Below are 22,605 nucleotides of genomic sequence, written 5' to 3'. Positions count from 1 at the left end.
CTCCATAAGATTTTCCACTTTGATGATCATGTCTTCTACAAAAAAAAAAAAAAAAAGATAATTTTACTTCTTCCTTTCTAGTCTGGATGTCTTTTTCTTGACTGACTATACTAGCTAGAACCTCCAGTTCAAGGCTAAATAGAGGTGAAGAGGACAGACAGACATCCTTGTCTTATTCCTGATCTTAGGAGGAACACATTAAGGTTTTCAGTATGAGGTTAGGTGTAGATTTTTCATTTATGCTCTTTATCAGGTTGAGAGAGTTTGCTAAGAGTCTTATCAGGAAGGGATGTTCAATTTTGTCAAATAATTTTTCTGTGTCTACTGAAGTGATCACATGATTTTTCTTTTTCAGTTCATTGATTTTCAAATGTTAAACCTCTGTACCTGGGGTAAATCCACTTGGTCATGATGTATTATCTATTGAATAGGCTGTTTGATTTAATTTGCTAAAATCTTGTTTAGCTGCTTTATATATATCTGTTCATGAGGGATATTAGTCTTCTTTCTAATGGGAACCCTGCTGTCATTCTTATATTTGTTCCTTTCTACCTAACTTGTCTTTTTCCTCTGGTTGCTTTTAAGTTTTTTTTTTTTTTTTTACCACTGGTTTTGAGCAATGTGATTATGATGTGCCCTTGGTGAAGTATTCTTCATGTTTCTTGTCCTTAGAATTTATTCAGCTTCTTCAATCTGTGGATATAAGTTTGCAAAGAGTTTGGCCCATATATATTTTTTTAATCCATTCCTCTGTTCTCTTCCCTTCACAGACTCCAATTTCACATATTTTAAGCAACCTACAGTTGTTACACAGCTCTCCAATACTCTGCATTTTTACAGATTCTTTTTTTGCTCTTGTTTTCATTTCGATTTCAACTGCAATGTCTTCAAGTTCACAAATCTTTTCTTTCACAAGGTCTAATCTGCTGTTAATACTCTATGGTGTATTTTTCAATTCAGGCACTGCAGTTTCCATTTCTAGAAGTTTGATTTGGGTTTTCTTATCTCCCATGTCTCTATTTAACTTTTTGAATATTTGGAATATAATCATAATAGCTGTTTTAATGTCACCTGCTAATTCTAACAGTTATAGGAGTTCTGAGTCAGTTTCAGTTGATTATTTTCATTATTGGTCATGCCTTCCTGCCTGTCTGCATACATGGTATCTTTGGCTGGAAGCCAGACATTATCAGTTTTACGTTTTGGTTGCTAGATAATTTTGCATTCCTGTACATCTTGAGTTTTGTTCAGGTATAGAGTTAAGTTACTTGGAAACAGTTTGGTCCCTTCAGGTCTTGCTTTTGTGATTTATTATGCAGATCCAAAGCAATCGATTTTTCCCACCACTGAGGAAGGACTATCCTGAGTACTCTACTCAGTGCCCTGTGAATTATGAGATTTTCAAGTCAGGCTCCTGGGAACGGGCACTGTTCATGACTCTGTGTGGTCACCATAAATGGTTCCCTTTAATCCCTCATAGAGGATTCTTTCCCCCACTTGGGTATAGCTTCTTTCCTCTGCTGACTACTCCCAGGGGGATTCTCTTGGGTTCTCTCTCTGTGCAGCTCACTGCTACTCTCCTATAAACACCCTTTAGTTTCCTTGGACTCAACAACTCCGATCTCCTCTGGGAGCCTGCTGCACTCGGCCTCAGGTCTCTTCCCTGTGCTGTGACCCAGAAGCTCTATCAAGGCAGCAAGCTGGGGCATCCCAGGGCTGCTGGGTTGTTTCCCATCTCTCAGAGACCATATTCCTTCACTGCCTCCTCTCCAGTGTTTTGAAAACCATTGTTTCCTACATATTTTATCTGTTTGCTTGGGTGGAAGGGTAAATTCTGAGCCTTGTTACTTCATCTTGGAGGAAGAGTTGGTTTCCTCCATTTTGAGATACTTTGTCAAACAATTTGCTGAACACCATGTACTTTCATGGAATCACTTAATCCTCTTTTATTAAACCAATCCAAAAAGAACATCAGAGCTAGTCCAGTAAGAACTTGTTTCAAGGAAGCCTTTCTGGCTCTTCTTGATCACTAATTCTTCTCCAAACTCTTCATATCTTCATGTAAAAGTCATTTGACTTTCTAGAACTTTGTGAAAATGGACATTAAATCCATATATTTTTATTTTTCTCAATCCAACTTTTCCCTTCTTTAAAATTAGGTATCTATTCTGTTGTTTCTTTCCATCATTCCTGAGAGAATATTAATTACAAAATTACATGTGTAGTAGTATCTTGATATGTAATTTCTTAAGATACTTGCAATAATTTAAAATAACAAGTTACTTTTCTTCCTTTGGGGCACTAGTTTTCCTTTAATTACAGCCTCAGGTGTAAGTTATAGGCATTGGAGGAGGGGGTGGGAGTTAAAGTGTAGATGCTTTGCATTTTATCTTATGATTCCCTTTTTAGCATGCCATTGCTTCTCTGACTTTTTATTGTGGTAAAAAACACATAATATAAAATTTACTATCTTATGAGATCTTGCCATTTGTGACAACATGGATGGACCTACAGGTTATTATGCTAAGTGAAATAAATCAGAGAAACACAAATACTGTATGATTTCACGCACGTATGGAATCTAAGAAACAAAATAAATGAATAAACAAACAGCAGAATCAGACCCATAAATACACAGAACAAACTGATGGTTGCTAGAGGGGAGGGAGTGGGGGGATGCGCAAAATGGGTGAAGGAGAGTGGGAGATACAGGCTTCCAGTTATGAAATGAGTAAGTCACACGGACAAAAGGTACAGAACAGGCAATACAGCCAATGGCATTGTAATAGCAGTATGGTGACAGATGGCAGCTACACTTGTGGTGAGCATAACACATACAGAGTTGTTGAATCAGTATGTTGTACACCTGAAACTAATATAACACTGTCTGTCAACTATAGTTTAAAAGAGAAAGAAACAAAGAAATTTACCATCTTAACTATTTTTAAGTTCAGGAGTGTTATGTATGTGGACACAACTGTGAAACAGATTCCTGAACTCTTTCATCTTACAAACTGAAATTCTATACCCTTTAAAGTAACAATTCCCCTTACCCCTTACCCCAGCGCCTGATAACCACCTTCTACTTTCTGCTTCTATCAGTTTGGTTACAGGTACTTCATACAAGTGGAATCATAACAGTATGTCTTTTTGTGACTGGCTCATTTCACTGAACATAATGTTCTCAATGTTCATCCATAGTGTTGCTTACCTGATTTTGATTCTAGTAAGCCTATCTCCCATTACTTCTAATGAATATTCTTTAGTCAGTCTGGTTTTCTTACTGTCTTTTTAAAGAACGGTAGCATATGTTTTCTCACACTGGGTTCCTTTCCATGAAATGACTTTTTGCTTTACCTCACCTATTAACATGTAGCATTATCTCAAACTTTTTTTTATGACTACTCCAGCCCATGCCGAAGTTCCCTTCTTTGAATCTCTAAAACATTTATATTCTACTTAGCACTTAACTATACAGTTTATACTTTTATTGAATTTGCTCAGGACCAGAAATAAGAGACTTATTCTTATTTAGACTGCAAGCTCCTCATACAGTGTTATGTTTCATATGCTTTAATTTTCAAACAGCACAATACTGAAAAGAGAGCAGTTACTTAATAAATACTTATGGATTTGACTTAGTTTGCAAATCAGCTGTCAGGGGTAAATAAGCAGAGAACAGCACAGAACAGGAGACTCAGGGGCGCCTGGGTGGCCCAGCCATTAAGCGTCCGCCTTTGGCTCAGGTCATGATCCCAGGGTCCTGGGATAGAGCCCTGAATCAGGCTCCCTGCTCGGCGGGAAGCCTGCTTCTCCCTCTCACACTCCCGTTGCTTGCGTTCCCTCTTTTGCTGTCTCTGTCAAATAAATAAATAAAATCTTAAAAAAAAAAAAAAAGAACAGGAGACTTAATGCTTTTTTTTCTCATCCAGCTGGAAAAATAGTCCTCTCATGGCAGGAGGTTAACTTTAGGATCCAGTTACAGACAAGATAAAAGATGAAAGATAAATGGAAGGGGAATAGTGCCTTGGTTTTTCCAGTCTTCCCTCCTGAACTGTTTTTTCCTTGGCTAAGAATCCTAACTCTAATAATCTCATTGATTCCTCACTCTCTCCCAAATACATTACTTGGACACTTTTGCTTACAAACTTAAAAGTCATACTATTCTTGATGCTTTACTGTCAAAAACCATTATCAGAACTCTCTTTGAACCTCCTTCAAAACCTTGTTCACTAGGGGATTAGCTTTAAAGTCTGGTAGCTGGCTAACTGTGCTTTCATTTGCTTATACTGAGAATAATTTTACAGGAACAGGCAGATAACAGGGGCTATAAAAAGGAGAACCAGAATTACTGGAGGACAAGATAGCAACATCAGTAACAATATCTGTCCTGGGCCACAATTCACTAGCTTTCCCTTCCTCCCCTGCCCTAGTATTTTACTATAAAACCTTCAAACCACAGAAACTTTGAAAGAATTTTACAGTGAAACCCGTACATGCTTACCTCCTAGATGTTACAAATAGCATTTGGGTATATTTCTTGATCACAGGCCTATTACCCTTTTCATGTATTATTAGTTTTCTTTATCATACTAAAATAATCCCTCTAGAAAGAACAGCTAATTAGCAAACCTGGCTAAATTATCAAGAAAAACTTGATCAGTAAAATTGTTTGCAAAGGGAAAACTGCGAGTCTCACCAGAATTTTTTAAAAAACCAGAACGAACTTTGAATAACAAACTTTAGGCAACAATACTTACTTAAGTTTTAGAGGAAGACTGTTGCCACAAATTTTGGCTGCTATGGTTTCATCTATGGCATCTTTACTTTAAGAAGCAGCACAATCAGAAACATTTACAATTTTATTTAATAATAGCAAATTATTTGATAGTAACTATTTGATCATAGCAAATTAGATGCCATTACTTTTAAGGGAAGAATTAAATTTTATTTAATTTTATTTAATAATAGCAAATTATTTGATAGTAACTATTTATCTGATCATAGCAAATTAGATGCCATTACTTTTAAGGGAAGAATTAAAAACTTCCTAGATCATAGCAAATTAGATGCCATTACTTTTAAGGGAAGAATTAAAAACTTCCTAGAAAAAAGAACAAGATACTTATATATAGTCAAATGGTAAACAAACATAGTTCCTTTTTTCCCCAATTCCTTTCAAAAGCATAGGACTCATGCCATCAAAAACAGAACAGATACATAAAACATGGTATATCCATACAACACGATACTACTCACCAACAGAAAAAAGTGAACTACTGATACATGCAATAACACGGATTTATCTAAAAAAACATTATGCTGAAGAAAACAGCCAACAAAAATAAGTGCTTACTGCATGATTCCCATTATATGAGATTCTAGGCAGGCAATCTATCATGACCAAAAGCAGCTATGTATTTGGGGGTGGGGCAGAAATAGGAATTAAAGTGTTCCATAGTAATTGCGGTGGTAGTTACCACGGCTTATATATTTTCCCAAAGATCATAAACCGCACATTTAAAATACTTCATTAAAGTGGATTTTTAAGATTAAAAAAAAAAGGCTAAAGGAAAAGGATGGAAAAGGAAAATAACCATATTATGTGTTACTGCTACATAAATACAATTTGGGTTGTAGCTCCCTCTACTGCAGCAAAAAAAAAATGGCAAGGATATTTCAAAATAACACAAGCTTGAAACTGAAAGAAGGAACAGTGCCAGTGAAATTCACTCTGCATATGTATGTGTGCCTACCATCTGGATTGCACTGACACTGCAGTAAGTCCTAAGAGGAATTAGAAACTGTGCAGACCCTGGATTTGGTCCTCCAACCTACCATCCGAGGAGACTGGACAACATGAACACAGCAGCTAAGAGCAATGCTTCGCCCACCTGACCGCATGGTGTACTGGCTATCCCTCGTCAGCAGAGGTAATGCCTTGACCCCTAACTTGTGCCATAAACGGTGTACTCACTCACAGGTGTCGGCGGCTCCTCAAAGACCACAACATCAGCATCGCCTGGGAACTGGTTACACATGCAGATTCTTAGACCCCACTCAAGACCTACTAATCAGAATCTCTGGTGCTGGAGCCCAGCCATCTCGAGTTTTACCAAGCTTTCCAGGTGATTCTGACGCAAGCTCAAGTTTAAGAACCGCTGCCCTAGGTTTACCACCTTTGTCTAACTTTCAACACTAGTTAGTTGGCACTGTTTCTGCTTTTCTCCTTCATGTGGGCATCTGAACCTTCGACTCTACTGAAAACAGATCCACTGTCCTGACTCCCCCACTTTTCAACAGCTTGCCTTGGGCCTTTTCTTCCTGCTTCATTAATTCCCTCACCCATTCACTGGTAGTGATCTTCTAGCACAAGCTGAGTTCTGAGTTCAAGCCCGGAGCCTCAACCAAAAAATAAAATAGGTCTATTATTCTCTTCTCCTTCCTACTCCCATTTTTGCAATATCTTACAAAATTGCTGTTTTTTAGCTGTCTCTCTTGGAATCAAATAATTCAATTCTTTATTCACCAAATACTTGATTCCGAAACAGGTATATGTGTATTCTCACCATTGGTACTGGAGATACAACAATAACTAAAATATACAAAACTCACTGCCCTCCTGAAGTTTATACCCTAAGTTGGGGAACGCCTATGGAAATTATACAGTATGTTAGAAGTTGGGTGCTATGGAGAAAAGTTAAAGTAAGGGGAAATGAGAGGGGGAAAAGGGAGCAATCTGAAATTTTATAAAGGATGATCAGGGAATGCCTTAAAAAATACATTAGAGGGGCACCTGCCTGTCAGTTGAAAGGCATGTGACTCTTGATCATGGGGTCATGAGTTCGAGCTCCAAAATGGGTGTAGAGATTACTTAAATAAAAACTATAAAAAAATACAATTAGAAATGACAAAACAATATGATTAAAACTACTTAAGACCTGAAACTGCAAAAGTCCTACAAGAAAACAAAGAGAAAGAGCTCCTTGACATGTGTCTTGGCAATGATTTTCTGGTTATGACACAAAAAGCAGACAACAAAGGCAAAAATAAATACATGGAACTACATCAAACTAAAAGGCTTCTGCATAACAAAAGAAACAATAAAAAATGGAAGACAACCTACAGAATCAGAGAAATATCTGCAAATCATATATATAAGTGGTTAAGATAGAAAATATATAAATAACTCATACAACTCAATAACAAGAATGAAGCAGTTCAATTAAAAAGTGGGCAGAGGAACGAAAGAGACATTTTTCCAAAAAAGACATACAGCATACGCAGATGTTCAACATCACTAATTATCAGGAAAATGCAAATCAAAACCACAACGGTATCAACTCACACCTGTCAAAATGGCTGACATAAAAAAAAAAAAGACGAAAGAGCAGTGGCAGAGATGTGGAGAACAGGGTAACACTGTGCACTGTTGGAGGGAATGCAAACTGGTGCAGCCACTATGGAAAACGGTATGGAGGATCCTCAAAAAGTTAAAAATAGAACTACCATATGATCCAGTAATCCTACTATATATCCACAGGAAATGAGAACGGGATCTTAAAAAGAGATGTGCATTCCCATGTTTACTGCACCATTAGCTAAGCTTCACAATAGTCAAGATATGGAAGCAACCTAAGTGTCCACCAACAGATGAATGGATAAAGAAGATATGGTGTGTACAAACACACACACAGGAATACTATGCAGCCATGAGAGAGAAGGAAATCCTACCATTTCCAACATGGATGGACCTTGAGGGCATTATGCTAAGTGAGATAAGTCAGAAAAGAAAAGAGAAAGACTGTATGATATCCACATATGAAATCTTCAAAGGCCATACTCGTGTAGAAACAGAGAGCAGAATGGGGATTACCAGGGGCTGAGGAATGGGGCTGGGGGACTGCGGAGATGTTAGCCAAAGGGTTACAAACTTCCAGTTAGAAGATAAGTTCTGGAGATCTAATACACAGCATTGTGATTACAGTTAATGCTGTATTATATACTTAAAAGCTGCTAAGAGAGCTCTTAAACACTCTCACAACAAAAAAGAAATGGTAAGTATGTGACATGATGGAGGGGTCAGCTAACACCGCAGGTGGTAATCACATTGCAATATATAAATGTATTAAATAATCACACAGTACACCTTACACTTACACAACACTTTACGTCAATTAGATCTCAATAAAGCTGAAAAACAAACTACTACTTAAGAGCGTCAGCATACAGAGGCAAATAGCCAACTTTTTGCTTACATAACACATATTTATTGAGTGCCTCATACACTGTGTGCTGGGTGCTAGGGAGGTGAGAGTAGTTAAAAGGAAAATTTCCTGCAGTTATGCACTTACATTCTACTTACTGGGAGAGACGGATAAAAAACAAACACATGTATCAGGTGGTAACAGTACTGAAAAAAATAGAGCAAGGGCAAGGGGAGAGAATAATGGAAAGTACAGATGATATACACACACAGGGCCTATTTTTATGGGCAGGCACTCAAAAAATACAGCAATTATAAGTTAAGCAGAGTAGGTCTAAGCTCCTTGACGTCAAGACTGTCCTCTATTATATTCACAGATGTATCCTCAGCACATAAAACAGCAAAGGCACATATGAGGCACTTTAGTATCTGCTGGATGAATTATTTCATATACTACACTGTATCATTTCTATATTCCGATCACCATTTATTTAGTAGATAAGGACAAAAAGCTCAGACACACGTAAAGAGGTGGAATTAAGGGTCCCAGGAAATGATAGTTGAAATAAAAGGGTGAGCAAATGCTGAAACTTTTATCCCCATTAATTTCCTAAGAACTTCTGACTTTTTATCTGTCCTTAACCTATAGAAAAAAATTTAAGTGATTTATTCTCTTGTCTGAGTTTATTTGAATATTCAAAATAATTTAAGACTGACTTTTAAAAAGCCTGCTCATTCAAAGCTTACTTCACCTATCAAGTACTACCTAAATGTTTTGTTACTCCTCAGAATATTTTCTTGATTCTAACGTTTCTGATCAGCTAATTTTCTAAAATATTTTCCCTCCCTGAACTTCCAGAGCTTTCTATCTATGCGAAGTTTTGTGAAGTCAGCTCTCTAAATGATCATAACTCAAATGCACATGCCCCTTGACCCAGCCATCTTTCTGCTAGGAATCTAGCCAATATTCATACAAGGAGCAGAGTTATATATATAAGGGTGTTCACTGAAACGTTGTTTATAACAGCAAAAAACTAGAACCAACTTCTATACCTAACAATAAAGTACTGATTAAACAAATGATGATATTCCTCATTGGATTTATGTGTCCATATGGAAACCTTTTCTAGATAAAGAGTAAGATGAAAATAGCAAGTCTCACAACAGTAGGTATACCATGCCTCTGTAGGGGAAAAAAGGCTATTAAAAGGATATACATTATAAATATATATTTTTATGTTTGGTTACAACCAGAAAACTTCTAAAAAGGATACATCAACAACTGTTTAATAATAGTTATCTTTGGGAAGTGAGACTGGGTGTGGAATACAGAGAAACTTTTCTTTTTCATTTTTTCTGTTCCATATTAATATTTAATTCATTTTGCCATATCCACATATTTTTATAATTAAAAAATAAACCATTTTAAAAATAACCACATTAGTCTTGATTTTTGAGGAACTGCACAATATAAAGGAGACAGATGTTTATACAACCAATTTTAATATGACAAGAATTCGCTGTGAATTCTGTACAGTTTAACAAACATTAGTTGAGTGTATACTCTAACCCAAACATGAAATGAAAAGCTGAAGGTATTCATGTTTCCTGTAGACTATCAGGACAAGGGAAATATCGTGAGTATACCTAAGGATGGGTTAATTCTGCCTTAGTGTTGGAGAGGACTCACAGACAGTGCTTTTGAACTAGGCCTTGAAAAAGTAATGGGATTTTGTTAGAGATTAAAAAAAAAAAAAAAAAAGGAATGAGTACTGCACGCAGAAGGGACAGCGAGAGAAAGGACATGTAAGTGAAAAGGCTAACAGGCAGGTATAGATCAAATGCATGGGGAAAGTGGTCTAGCAGGAGATGTGACCAAAAAGGTACATTCAGCACTTAATTACTCAGTACAGGAGCAAAGAATGTCAACACTGTGGAAGCAAGAAACGTCCTTGTCATCTGTCTTCCTCACCTGGGGAAGTATACCTGCAGGACGGTTCTACAACAGAAGTAGGACTACGGAAGCCAAATTAATGTGAACTTAATATTTCAATAGGTTCTTTCCCAAAGATTCTACCACCCACATCAAATGAAACACACTCTTACCTCCTGTGTAAGTGACTAGATCCTTACATCCTTGCCAACACCGGAATACAAATTTTTAAAATCTGAAGTAAGTGGATAGTAAAACATGGCATCTGATTATTAATTTTATGTCATTTCTCTATGAGTGGGTCACACATTTATTTTTCATGTGTTTATGGTATTTTCCATCTATATTTTCAGTGAACTGCCTATACCTACTTTAACTTAGTATTTTTTCCTTAATTTCAAATTTTAGGAAAGTTTACCCACTGACTATCAAATGTTTTGCAAATATGTTTTCCCATTGTGCCATTTTTTACTTCAGTGGTTTTTTTCCCCCTTGTAGATGTTTTACATTTTCAAGTGGCTAGAATGTTTTATATTTTCTTCTATGGTTTCTGGGTTTTGTGTCATGTCATCTTCACCCTCAGAGTTGGGGGAAAAAAACACTTCCAATTTTTTTCATGATTTTATTTCATCTTCTATATTTAAAGCATATTTTATATTAAGATCAGTTTTGGTATTTGCCAGGGATCCAGCCCAAATTCCAGGATTCTTTCCTAGCGAGTAGTTTTTCTAACATCATCTTATTAACTAATCGAACTTTTCCTCAAGGGTCTGGACTGCTTTTCTTCAAAGATGAAATTCCCACATATAAGTGGGCTTATTTCTGAACTCTGTTGTGTTCCGCTGTTCCATTTACTCTTGTACCACTATTCGTAGTTATTATAGCTTTATAACATGTTTTAAATGGTCTTTTATATACAGATATTGCATACTATAGGATATAAAGTGGCTTATAATTTCTCTCACTGTCTGGAAGGGCTTGTCTCCCGCAGTGATTGTGTACTTTGTCAAACACAGCTAAGCTGTAACTCTAAGCTGTAACTACATTTGTCAGAGCACTTTCTCCGTATGGCTCTAAGTTAGTCATGTCCACATGTGATCTGGAGGCTGCAGTAAACAGCCCTCACTCTGCTTTCAGGGGAGTGAAGCGCTGCCGTGTGCCGTTAATACCACTACGCACTGGCTCACCTTGGAGGGAGAGGCGGCGGCCAGACCCGCAGCACCTGCAGCTCCTGCTGGAGCTCCTCAGCAATTTTTCTGATTCCTAAGCCAGGCATGGTAGTCCCATGGCAAAAGGTGCCAGCTTCTTCTGCAAATTAGCTGCTTATCAAAGCTGGAGGCCATGAGACACAGATATGGGATCATTTGTCCTTGGGATTTCTAGTTTGTCCTTGTTCTCCTTTGCTTCACATCTAGCTTTTTTCCCCTGGCTGCCAGCCCTACTGTTCTACAGCGACTTTCCACCTGCTACATTGTATTTTGTGCCGGGTGTAATTCTAAATGCTTCGCTATACTCATCTCCGTAACAACTCTTTCAGGTGACACTATTATTAATTACCTTTTTACAGATGATAAAACTGAGGCAGAAAATTCAGGAACTTATCCAAAGTCACACAGCTACTAAGGGAAAGAGTTGGGAGATAAAACAGATAAATATGTACTGGTTGAGAATACATGGTTAGATGTTTGTTATCATATGATTAACTGGGTATATACAGAGAGGACGTATTTATTAAATCTGTGAGTGACACAAAGCTAGAATAGCTAAAACATTAAATGAAAAACTCAAGAGTTCAAAATTTCAACAAATTAGAATATGTTAAACCTAACAAAATAAAGTTTAATAAGGATAAAGATAAAATGAAATAAATTTCAGAAAAATTAATCATTCCAAATATAAGAGAGAAAATAATTATCTTAGTTCATGTCCCCTCCCTGACCCCCCCCCCAAAAAAAAAGACCTACAGAAAAATTTCAAGCTATACTGACAGGGTTAGCAGAAAATAGAAAACAGTATTATCTTGCACTGATGCGAGTATAATGATCACAGTAGGGACTGGTAACCTGCCCTGGTTCAACCACATCTTAAATACAGTGTTCAGTCTAGAAAACCACTCACTCATCTCCAGAGAAGGCAAACAGACCGCTGCCATAGAAAGAATAGTACACAAACTTACAATGTTTAGCCTGGCAAATACAAGTATTTTTAGTGAACAGTTATGTAGAAGACTGTATATTTCCAAAGGGCAAAACATGGATCATTCAGTGGAACTCACAGTGAAGCAGATTTTAACTGAAAATAAGAAAGATTTTTCTAATATAAAAAGCTTTTGAACAGTGGCATGGGTTGGCCTTCTGAGGCAGCGAGCTGCCCATCAACTGACAAGATTAAAAAAGACTTTATGACAAAATACTCTGTGTGTTGTAAAGAGACTTTTAGCATTGGGAATGTGTGTAGGAGGATTGTGGTGGATTGTGGTGGTTTTGTTGGACTGAATGACTTCTAACTTTTCTTGCAGCTCAAAAAACTTTCCTTTTGATTCTAGGCACAAAAACAGCAACTAAATCTGATGCAGGAAAATATGTTTGCAGTTTATTTAAAAGATTGTTTTTCTGATTACAAAAGTAAAAACAATGTTTTTGATGCTGAAATACACATGAAGATGTTTATCCTCACATTTTATTTACACATACATATATGTGCACATAATAGCCTACTTTAATATTCTATTGTGAAGAGTCCATGACTGCTACTGGCTCCATAAGAGCCACTGTGGATATGCCATAATTTATTTAACTGTCCAACTATTATTGAACATGTAATAACTATTTTTATAATAGTAATAAACACCTTTGTACATAAAATTTTTTCCATAGTTTTTACTAAGATCCTTGACATATTCTTACATAGTTTTCCAGAATTTTGCTATTATATTCAAAGTTTCAATTTTAAGAGATAGGAAGGAGGGGAAAAGTACACAAGCAAGATTCACAGAAAGACAAAACACAGTTCCTGCCCCAGATATTTTGCCAGTGAAAGCAGACAAACTGTGGTGGTAAACTTGGTCTTTATGGTGTTTCTCTTTCAACAAGAAACTTATTAAGAGGACTACAATTCCAAATAACCAGTGATTTCTCATAGTCATTTAATGTCTAATATATACAAGCTCAGAAAAAGATGAAAAGGTATCTTCAACATGTACACTTCTCTCAATTTATCAGACCTTCAAAGAAAGACACAACAGAACCGCGCTGAGATTCAGTGAGAGCTGAATGAGACTTAGGTTGATGGATGTAGATACTGAGGTACGGATATGTCTCTGGGAATTCTTGTAGCATACGGTGCTTTGGATCAGCTCATATTACACTAAAAACCAATGAAAAGACAATTCTTGGAGAAAACAAACCCATTATCAAAGAACATATTTCTCTTCTTGCAACCAGACAAATGTGGCACAGTGGTATTATTTACCTATTTTTGTAAAACAATCCAGACTCCAAACAAAAGGCTTCAAATTAAGCAATTTCCCCTTAGCTGAAAGCTATTCACAGCTTTTTCCCTTTTTACATAATTCCTCCCCTCACCTAAAAAGCAGACTGCCTTGTATTTCTTAACAATAATATACCAAAATCTTCAATTGTCTACATTTCCTTTTAAAATATTCAGATAGAAACATTTTTATTAATTTAATCTTGAGAAAATCCCTCCGGAGCCTTCTGTCACATTCAGTCTAGACTGCTAACCCTCTTCATCTTCCTTTCACTGGTTCCCTACATCCTACGTCTTCTGTTTTGGTTTATACTCAGTTTTGATAGCATATACCCTCCAAGGCATCAACTTAGAAAGTAGACTTTTGAGACCTTGCATGACTAAAGCTTGAAATTCTAAGTTGAAATTAATTTTCTCTCATAATTTTGAATGAACCGCTCCACTGCTTCTAGCTTTCACTGTTGTTCTTGAGAAGTCTGAAGCCATCCTGATGTCAGATCATTTTTCCAAGACTTTTATTCCCCCTCTCTTTGGAGGCTGTTAGATCTTTCCTTTACCCCAAGGGGTCTGACGGCATTGTGCCTTGGTGTGGGTCTGTTTTCATACACTGTGCTGGAATCTTGGTGGCTGCTTTCAATCTGGAAACTCATGTCCTTCACTTCTGGGATATTTTCTTGAATTACCTTGCTGTATTCATATTTTGTTTTTTAAATAAATTTTAAAACACTAAGTATACATACATAAACATCTAGTTTGATAAATATTTAAGTCAATATGCCCATTAATATTTAAAAGTGAGACCCCCAATAGCTGAATAGAAACTGTGGGCATGTTGGCATTTACTGGTGGTGCACCAGTGGGGGTGGGGGAGGTTGTGGCCATTTTGCTGAGGGAACCTCATGTAGCAGTATCTCTAGTTTTTCTTCTTGTAGGCTAATCCATTTCCTAGACAGGAACCCTCCAATCTTTGTCTACTTTCAACTGTGCCTGGCATCCCTAGTCCACAGCCTCCATGATTTGACCTCTTCAGACAAGAAATCTCTAGTTTCGGGGCGCCTGGGGGGCACAGCGGTTAAGCGTCTGCCTTCGGCTCAGGGCGTGATCCCGGCGATCTGGGATTGAGCCCCACATCAGGCTCTTCTGCTATGAGCCTGCTTCTTCCTCTCCCACTTCCCCTGCTTGTGTTCCCTCTCGCTGGCTGTCTCTATCTCTGTCGAATAAATAAATAAAATCTTTAAAAAAAAAAAAAAAATCTCTAGTTTCATTCACGGTAGTAAGGAGGCAGGGGTGAACTTGGGGTCTAGCTACTCCTTATACAAACTTATTTAAAAATTCTACAGTTTTCAATCCTACCATGCACCCTACAGCCTTGGGTCTTTCCAAGGTTCTGAAGCACTCACCAGGTAGTTTTCAATTAACTTCTCCCCATTCAGGTACTTTAGCTTTCTGTTTTCCATCTTCTAAAAATTTGCTGACATCTCTTGTCTACTGTTGATTTCTTTCTCATTTCTTTAGTGCTTGTTCTTTACACCTTCTCAGCCCTCTATAATCACTTCAATGGCTTTCAAGAGAGTGGAGATAAATGCAGGTGTTCACTCTGCCAGGCTAACCTGGAACACCTCCTTTGTTACATGTAGGCATCTTCAAAGGATCAGATACATACTTTCTTTTCTCCTCATCCTTAAAAATCTTCCTGAACTTGTATTTTGAGCTCCAGATCTATATTTTCAAATGCCTCCTGGGAACATATGTCAAAAGTAACTCATTATCTTTTCTGAAAATCTATTTCTTCTTGCAACTTGGTGTCATAATCCTTACAGTTACCCACACTGAAAACTTTAATGTTATCTCTTACTCTTCGTTCTTTCCGAATCTCTCTATATCTAAAGAGTGCTTGTGTCTCTTCCTCACTATTTCACTGTCTGCCTTACAGCTACTCCCCAAATACAAATTCATCCTACTCTACCCATCTTCAAGTCTGGTTTAAATGCCACCACTTCCATGAAGTCTTCCTTTATGCTTTCTAGGTTAAGTAAACTCCTCCTCCTCCAGAAGACTTGCTCACTTTATTAACATTTCTTTTTTTTTTTTTTAAAGATTTTATTTATTTATTCGACAGAGATAGAGACAGCCAGCGAGAGAGGGAACACAAGCAGGGGGAGTGGGAGAGGAAGAAGCAGGCTCATAGCGGAGGAGCCTGATGTGGGGCTCGATCCCAGAACGCCGGGATCACGCCCTGAGCTGAAGGCAGACGCTTAACCGCTGTGCCACCCAGGCGCCCCTATTAACATTTCTCTTATGCACTTACTATATTTAACATTTTCTACAAATCTGCATGTGTTTTATTTCCTCTATTAGAATGTAAGGGTTTTAAGGAAAGAGGCTTTGAAGAAATCTCTCTCTGACCTTACTCATTACCAAGTTTTTATTGTGCCATCAGTATATATGCTATAGGAATAAGCAAATTGGCAACTACTCAGGGAAACAAAGAAACAGAGGACACACATCTTACCTTCTGGAGAAAAATGTCTAGCTATAGATATAGTCCATCTATAGTACAACATCCCAACAATACGGCCCTCAACCAGGTCAAGAACACAGGCTTCTACATTTAATGTTGCCACTGCCAAGCTAATCAGCTGCCATCTCTGGTAGCTAAAACTAGTGGATTATTGCCCTTTCATGAATTAATAATAAGTCTGAACCACTTGATAGAATATAAAATCTTCAGTTAATGGTTACTCAGCTTCTGACAAAAGCCTGTTTAAATTCATTAAAATCTATGAAATCATACTAATCTTCATTCCTCTATAGAGTTCTAAGCTCTCTTAATAGTAAGAAAAATACAAACCTACATTAGTCTTCACAGAAATGTCTTGAATCAAATGCATTCTATATTATGCCATCAGTTTTTATAAAGAATAAATCACATTAAGAGTCTGACATCTTCTGTAACATCACTGTTAGAAGACATTTGCCATTATGTACTAGATTAAATCATGTAAAATTGCCAGTATTCAACTCTTCTTGACTTATAAAAAGGGCATTATTATGTGCTTCATCTAATAGTTCAGTCTTTAATAATGAGCTATCAAATTAAGTCATCTTATAATTTAGCGGTAAGAAAAAATTGTGTCTCATTTGTTAAGGTAATATGTTCTCCCAACTCACAAAGATGAGAATGATACTGAACAAAACACTTCCCTTTCTTAAAATACATTTATTTATTTATTTATTTATTTATTTATTTATTTTTAAGATTTTTATTTATTTGACAGAGAAAGACACAGTGAGAGAGGGAACACAAGCAGAGGGAGAAGGAGAAGCAGGATTCCCACTGAGCAGGGAGCCCGATGCGGGGCTCGATCCCAGGACCCTGGAATCAGGACCTGAGCCAAAGGCAGACGCTTAACAACTGAGCCACTCAGGCGCCCCTGAACAAAACACTTCCTTGAATGCAATACTCAACTGTGATCATCTCCTCAGCTGAGATTTTGTTATAATTACCTGTATGATTGTTCTTGTTTGATTTTTTCTCTTTTATTGATCCAAATGTATATGTGTTTTTCTGAAACTTGAGTATTGTAGTTATATACATATATAGTAATATATATATATATATATATAGTATTGTAATTACATATATAGTTATTCTAGTCATAGAATTTATATATATATAAACTGGTTACCTAGAGTGCTGTGTTCAAAAGGATCCTTCCTGAACTTGGCAGTGAAAGTACCAAGGTCAACTGGTGATCTGGATTCCTTAAACGTACTGGAAAGACAGAATGGCACATATTTGCAGCCCTACCCCACGTACTAAAGTAAAGTACTCAAGGTCTACATGATAAGGAATTTGTGAATTATGAAAGCCAATCTGTAAGAAGTGAGATCTGAACTGAATTTAGAAATAAGAGAGGGGAATTGATAGAAATGGTAAAGGCATTCCTGCCAGAGCCAATGAAATATGAAATAGACAATGAAATGCAAAGGAATATATATATATATATATATATATATATATATATATATATATATATATATATATATATATATATATGTGTGTGTGTGTGTGTGTGTATGTGTATATATGTATATATAATATAAAATATATATATGTCATATAAATCAATCAATCAATCAATCAGCTTGATTTGAGGATAGAATCCATAGTAAAAGAAATGAGAAATGAACCCAGAGATGAACTTTTTGGGCTGTAGCTTTTTGAGCAGGAGGGGAGTGACGTGAAGAAAATGGTATACAAATGTTGAAAATCAAGTAATTTCTTTTTAAGACTAGAAGAAGTCTCAAGATTAGCATTTTACCACTACTACAGTAAGAGTTCATTGAGCAAGATGCTAATAACACTGGGTGAAAGACTGCTGGAAAAAGGGAGTTATCACTCCACAGATCACTTATCACTTACAAAAACAAAAAAGATTCTTTACATGACCTTGTAAGCAAATCTAACCTTATGATCAAACTTAGAGTCACCAGTAATGGGCTAACCTGTTACCATGTGCCTCTTTAGAGGATGCAATGAGGACACACAATCTATACAATATCCATGCCCAAAACGTTTAACCTAAATTCGATCACAAAAAAACATATCACAAATACCTAAACCCTCTGAGCGACACTCTCAAGAGCAACTAGCCTGAATACCTATGTCAGGTCATAAAAGACAGAAGCAAACAGGAGCATTCTGTTCTAGGTTAAAGAAAACTAGAGAGATATGACAACCAAATGCAATAAATGATCTTTTACTGGATCCGAGACTGGAGTTAAAAATAAATAGCTGTAAGTACATTATCAGAACAACTGAGACATCTGAAAGTGGGCTATATATTAAACAACAGTATTGTAAGAATGTTAAGTTTCACAACTGTGGTAACTGCACTGTGATCATGTAGGATTATTCCCCTTCCTTCTGACCTCTTGGGTTAAGTATCAGAATGCTGGTAACTCTCAAATTAGAGTGCAAATAGATGAATTTTTAAAAATAAGTAAAACCGTGTGTCTGTGTACATGTACACAGACATACATACACAGGGGTAGAGGAGAGTGGCAAAAGTTAGCGATAGGTATCTAGGTGAAGGATTCACAAACATTCATTGCGCTATCCTTATAATTTTCCTGGTCTAAAAAAAAGCAAGAGATCTTACATAATTTGGGTCAAATTCCACAGTTTATGGATATGAAAACTGAAGGCAAAGAAATTTTATTTTGACATGCTCATCCGGCTAGGGTGTAGCAAGCATGTACCTTAAGCTGCTGTGGTTTTACCTTTTCACCCAGCGCTCGCTCTGCCTCACACAGTCTCAGCCTAACCACACAGGGCAAATCCAACAAGGGATAAGAGGTGACCAGGGGCCAGAAGCTGACTACCAAGCAGATGTTCTAAACCATCAGCAGCAATAAGGGCCTAGGTAGGATCAGTCACAGATATGGAAAGGAGGGGGCAAAATAAAGAACCAGGGTTAACAGGAATCATAAAGACTTAGTGATATATCAGAGAAAAAAGAAATAACTTTATAATGTAGAAGCTGAAAAGATGGGAAAAGAAGAGTACTAGGTATAACATAAAAGAAAACTGGAATAAGATGGCCATTTAGGATAAGAAACTTAGTTTGAGATATGTACATTTCAATTTTAATGTCCCAAAATGTAAGCTACAAGTATACTAGAATGTAAGCTACAAGTATACTAGAAACTTAGTTTGAGATATGTACATTTCAATTTTAATGTCCCCAAATGTAAGCTACAAGTATACTACAAGTATACTAGAATGTAGACTGCGGGTAGACTCCACCTTCTTCCAGGTCAGTTTACAGAGCTCTGCTTGTAGTTCTAAGTATAAGCTCGAATAATAGCTGTGTTTTCTCCCCACTCTTCCTTTATGTGTATCTTTATAGGAAAGCTCACAGGGAGGATGGATGACGATGATCGTATACCATCTAGTACCTTCAACATTCCATCATTATTCTGACTGATTTCACTAGCCAGAGCAGGGAGTTCAGGTGTGGTGCCAGTCCTGGGAGTTTGTCAAAAATGCAAATTCTTACTAGGTTTCACCCTAGACCTATCGAATCAGAAACTCTGCGGGTATGGCCCAGTGATCTTTCCAGGGGATTCTGATGTGCACCACCGAGCCAAGGACAAAATGAAGGTACTAAGCTCTTACTTGACAAAATATCTACCTCATAGTTAAAGTCATTCTTCTTGAGATGCAGCTAAAAATTTAAGACCCAATTACATAAAAAGATATTAGTAATAAAATCTGGTGTAACATACCACATAGTCATAATTCACCATGTAGTGATCATACAGCAAAACCAGCCTACAACAGGACATTTGTAAAGGCATCTACTCACTTTAACGTCTCAGCAAGAAAGAAGCTCTGCTGTACATCATCATGTGTAGGAGTAGAAGAGTACACGTCCTTCACCCCAGAAAATCCACCACTGACTCGGCAAGACTTTTCAATAGCCTGTGAAAGAGATCAGACCAGAGAATCGATTCCACAGAATCTCAAGTTTTGAAGGACAAATTCAGAAACCACAGTCCAAAGTTCACAAAGATCTCTATGAGAATTTGATAGGTTAAGAATAAAATTTATTATCAAATGGAAGTATTCTCACACTGGAAAAATTAACTGAGGTACTCCGTTTCCTGTGCAACGGTTCCCTCTCCAAACCCTTTCATCTTTTAAAAACATCTTACATTTTTCTCACTTAGGAAAGTCAATTCACACTGAATCAGAGACCTGTCTGGCACAATAAAGCCTCATTAATTTTGACAAATCAGGGGAGTTCAGTTTGGATTTTAAATTTTACTTTCCATTTTAAAGGCAATTTTTTCACTTCTAAAGATAAACAAAACACGCTTAAAACAACAGTATTACCTCCATAGTGATAGCAATGAGGTAATATTTACTGCAAACATACTGTATGAGAGACATCATACTATGATCCTACAAGTTAGGCATTACAGGGGGTATCAACTGGCAGGAAGTACCCACCCACATACCTACTACAATAATTATAATATTAAGAGCTAACCATTACGAAGTTCTTGCTACATGCTGAAGGCTCTTCTAAGGGCTTCACATGTATTAAGATTTAAATATCCAACAACTCATGAGGTTGTCTTAATAGGCTCTACTTCAGAGAGGAAAACTAAGGCAAAGAGTAATAATTTGCTCCACATTATTATTAACTACTGTGCTCTACCGCCCAACTGGGAGCTAAAATTCTTAATTTACATCTCTTTTTACATCTTTGAACATGTCTAAATAAAACACACTAAGTCAAATGGAACCCATTCAAAACCCTGTTTTTAATTCATAGCAAGCAAATATCCTGCTTATGCAGGCATATGGCTCCCAAATTACGCCATTCACGAGAAGTTGAATCACATGCGGTTCTTTCCTTCCTCTACCTAGCCCTGAGATATGTCAAATGAAGGTACAGTTAATTAATCATTACTGCCATGGCTTCTTGTTCCTAATCTTACTACTTTTCTTACTCTTCTGTTCTTCCTCCTTTCTAATGAAAAGCTAATTAACACTGAAAGTTTTTATTTAATCAAGCTGTTCATTTTTATATAGTTCCATTTTTATTATAGCTGGGTTTTAAAAGTCTTCTTAACAAAGAGTTTGGTACCTTATCTAAATATTTTTTTAAAAGATTTATTTGAGAGAGAGAGAGGAGAGAGCATGTGTGCATGTGTGGGGGGGAGGCACAGAGAAAGAGGGAGAGAATTCTTGAGCAGACTCCCTGCTGAGTGCAGAGCCCGACACAGGGCTCAATCCCAGGACCGTGAGATCATGACCTGAGCTGAAATCAAGAGTCAGCCGTTCAACCGACTGAGCCACCCAGGCACCCCTCTCTATCTAAAGATCTTAAACATATTTTGAATTCAAGAGTTTTTAAATGCCATGTTCTGTGCAATGATCATGTGTCTACCACCAGAAAACTATCAGAGCAGTTTAAGGATATTGAGAAAGTAGCAGGGAGGCATGACTAATTTAGAGTCATTTCTTGAAGGCAAGTTTTCATATAAATATACTCAAGTTGGAAGTTTGAAGATGTGAATGGAATAGCTAAAGCTACAGAAAACATACAAGATACTATTCTTTTGTCTCAGCCTGACTTCCCTTTACCTTCTTCACACCGAAAAGGGAGGCCAGTGATAGACAAGAAAGTAACCTCCACTTAAGATGTGAAGTCTCCTCTTTTGTCTCCAACCCTGCCTTTCCTTACCATGGCATACGTCTGAAACTTGAATTTAAAGCATAATTATTTCAGTTCATGTTCTTTATACTCTGGTTGCCACTGTGAAACCTTCTTTTTACATCGATTGGTCTACATTCCACGCTAAAACTTATCTTGCCCATTCTTACCCAAGCAATTTACTAACAATATTTATCTCATCTAGAATGTCATCATTCTATTGAGGCTGCAAGCTTAAGTTAAACAATTGGAATATGAATATCCATCATAGCTACTGCTATTTAGCATAATTAGTATATCTCAAAGAATAAAACACTCCCTCACTCCTGGGAATGTGCTATACTTTCATGACAAGACTAATATTTTTTCTTCCTCCCCAGGTATACAGATAGACATGGGGTTCTCTGAAAGGCTAGTATTTTAGGAATAAACCACTTGCCTTCTTTACTTACTAACCATTATGTGTCATATATAGATAAATAGTCTTTCAATCTAGAAAAATTTTAACAATTCACGGATTCTTCTTATGATGGTCCACCAAGAAATTACTTGGAACACAAGCTGAAGTGAATAGTGGGTAATCTATTCAGGCTGTGAGTCTGGGCAGTTTTACGATTTTTTTTTTCTAGAGGTTAAGCCTTAATTGGCAAACAGAAAAAACCCATAATGCCTTTTAAATGACTTTTTATTACTCAAGAATAATAATGAGTGAACACCACTAGGAAAGTAGTTTTAATCAAGAA

The 22,605-nt window shown here is 36.9% G+C and overlaps 1 protein-coding gene across 3 annotated transcripts in view; it reads right to left on the bottom strand.

Annotated features, from left to right (window-relative positions):
- MAN1A2 (mannosidase alpha class 1A member 2) overlaps positions 1-22,605 on the bottom strand; it is a 187,814-nt gene that overhangs the window by 12,001 nt on the left and 153,208 nt on the right. For 2 of the 3 annotated variants that reach the window (XM_045801407.2, XM_087866198.1), the window contains exon 12: positions 20,003-20,118. In XM_045801407.2, coding sequence (XP_045657363.1) covers positions 20,003-20,118 — 116 coding nt within the window. Of the gene's footprint in view, positions 1-12,089; positions 13,506-20,002; positions 20,119-22,605 lie in introns of those variants that run through there. The other variant, XM_045801408.2, reaches the window with a different exon arrangement.

Source organism: Ursus americanus, chromosome 12 (genome assembly GCF_024610735.1).
Source record: "Ursus americanus isolate L20-20 chromosome 12, mUrsAme1.1.p, whole genome shotgun sequence".
Lineage (NCBI taxonomy): Eukaryota > Metazoa > Chordata > Mammalia > Carnivora > Ursidae > Ursus > Ursus americanus.
The sequence above is the reverse complement of the archived record's forward strand: the minus strand, read 5'-3'. Positions and strand labels throughout refer to the sequence as shown.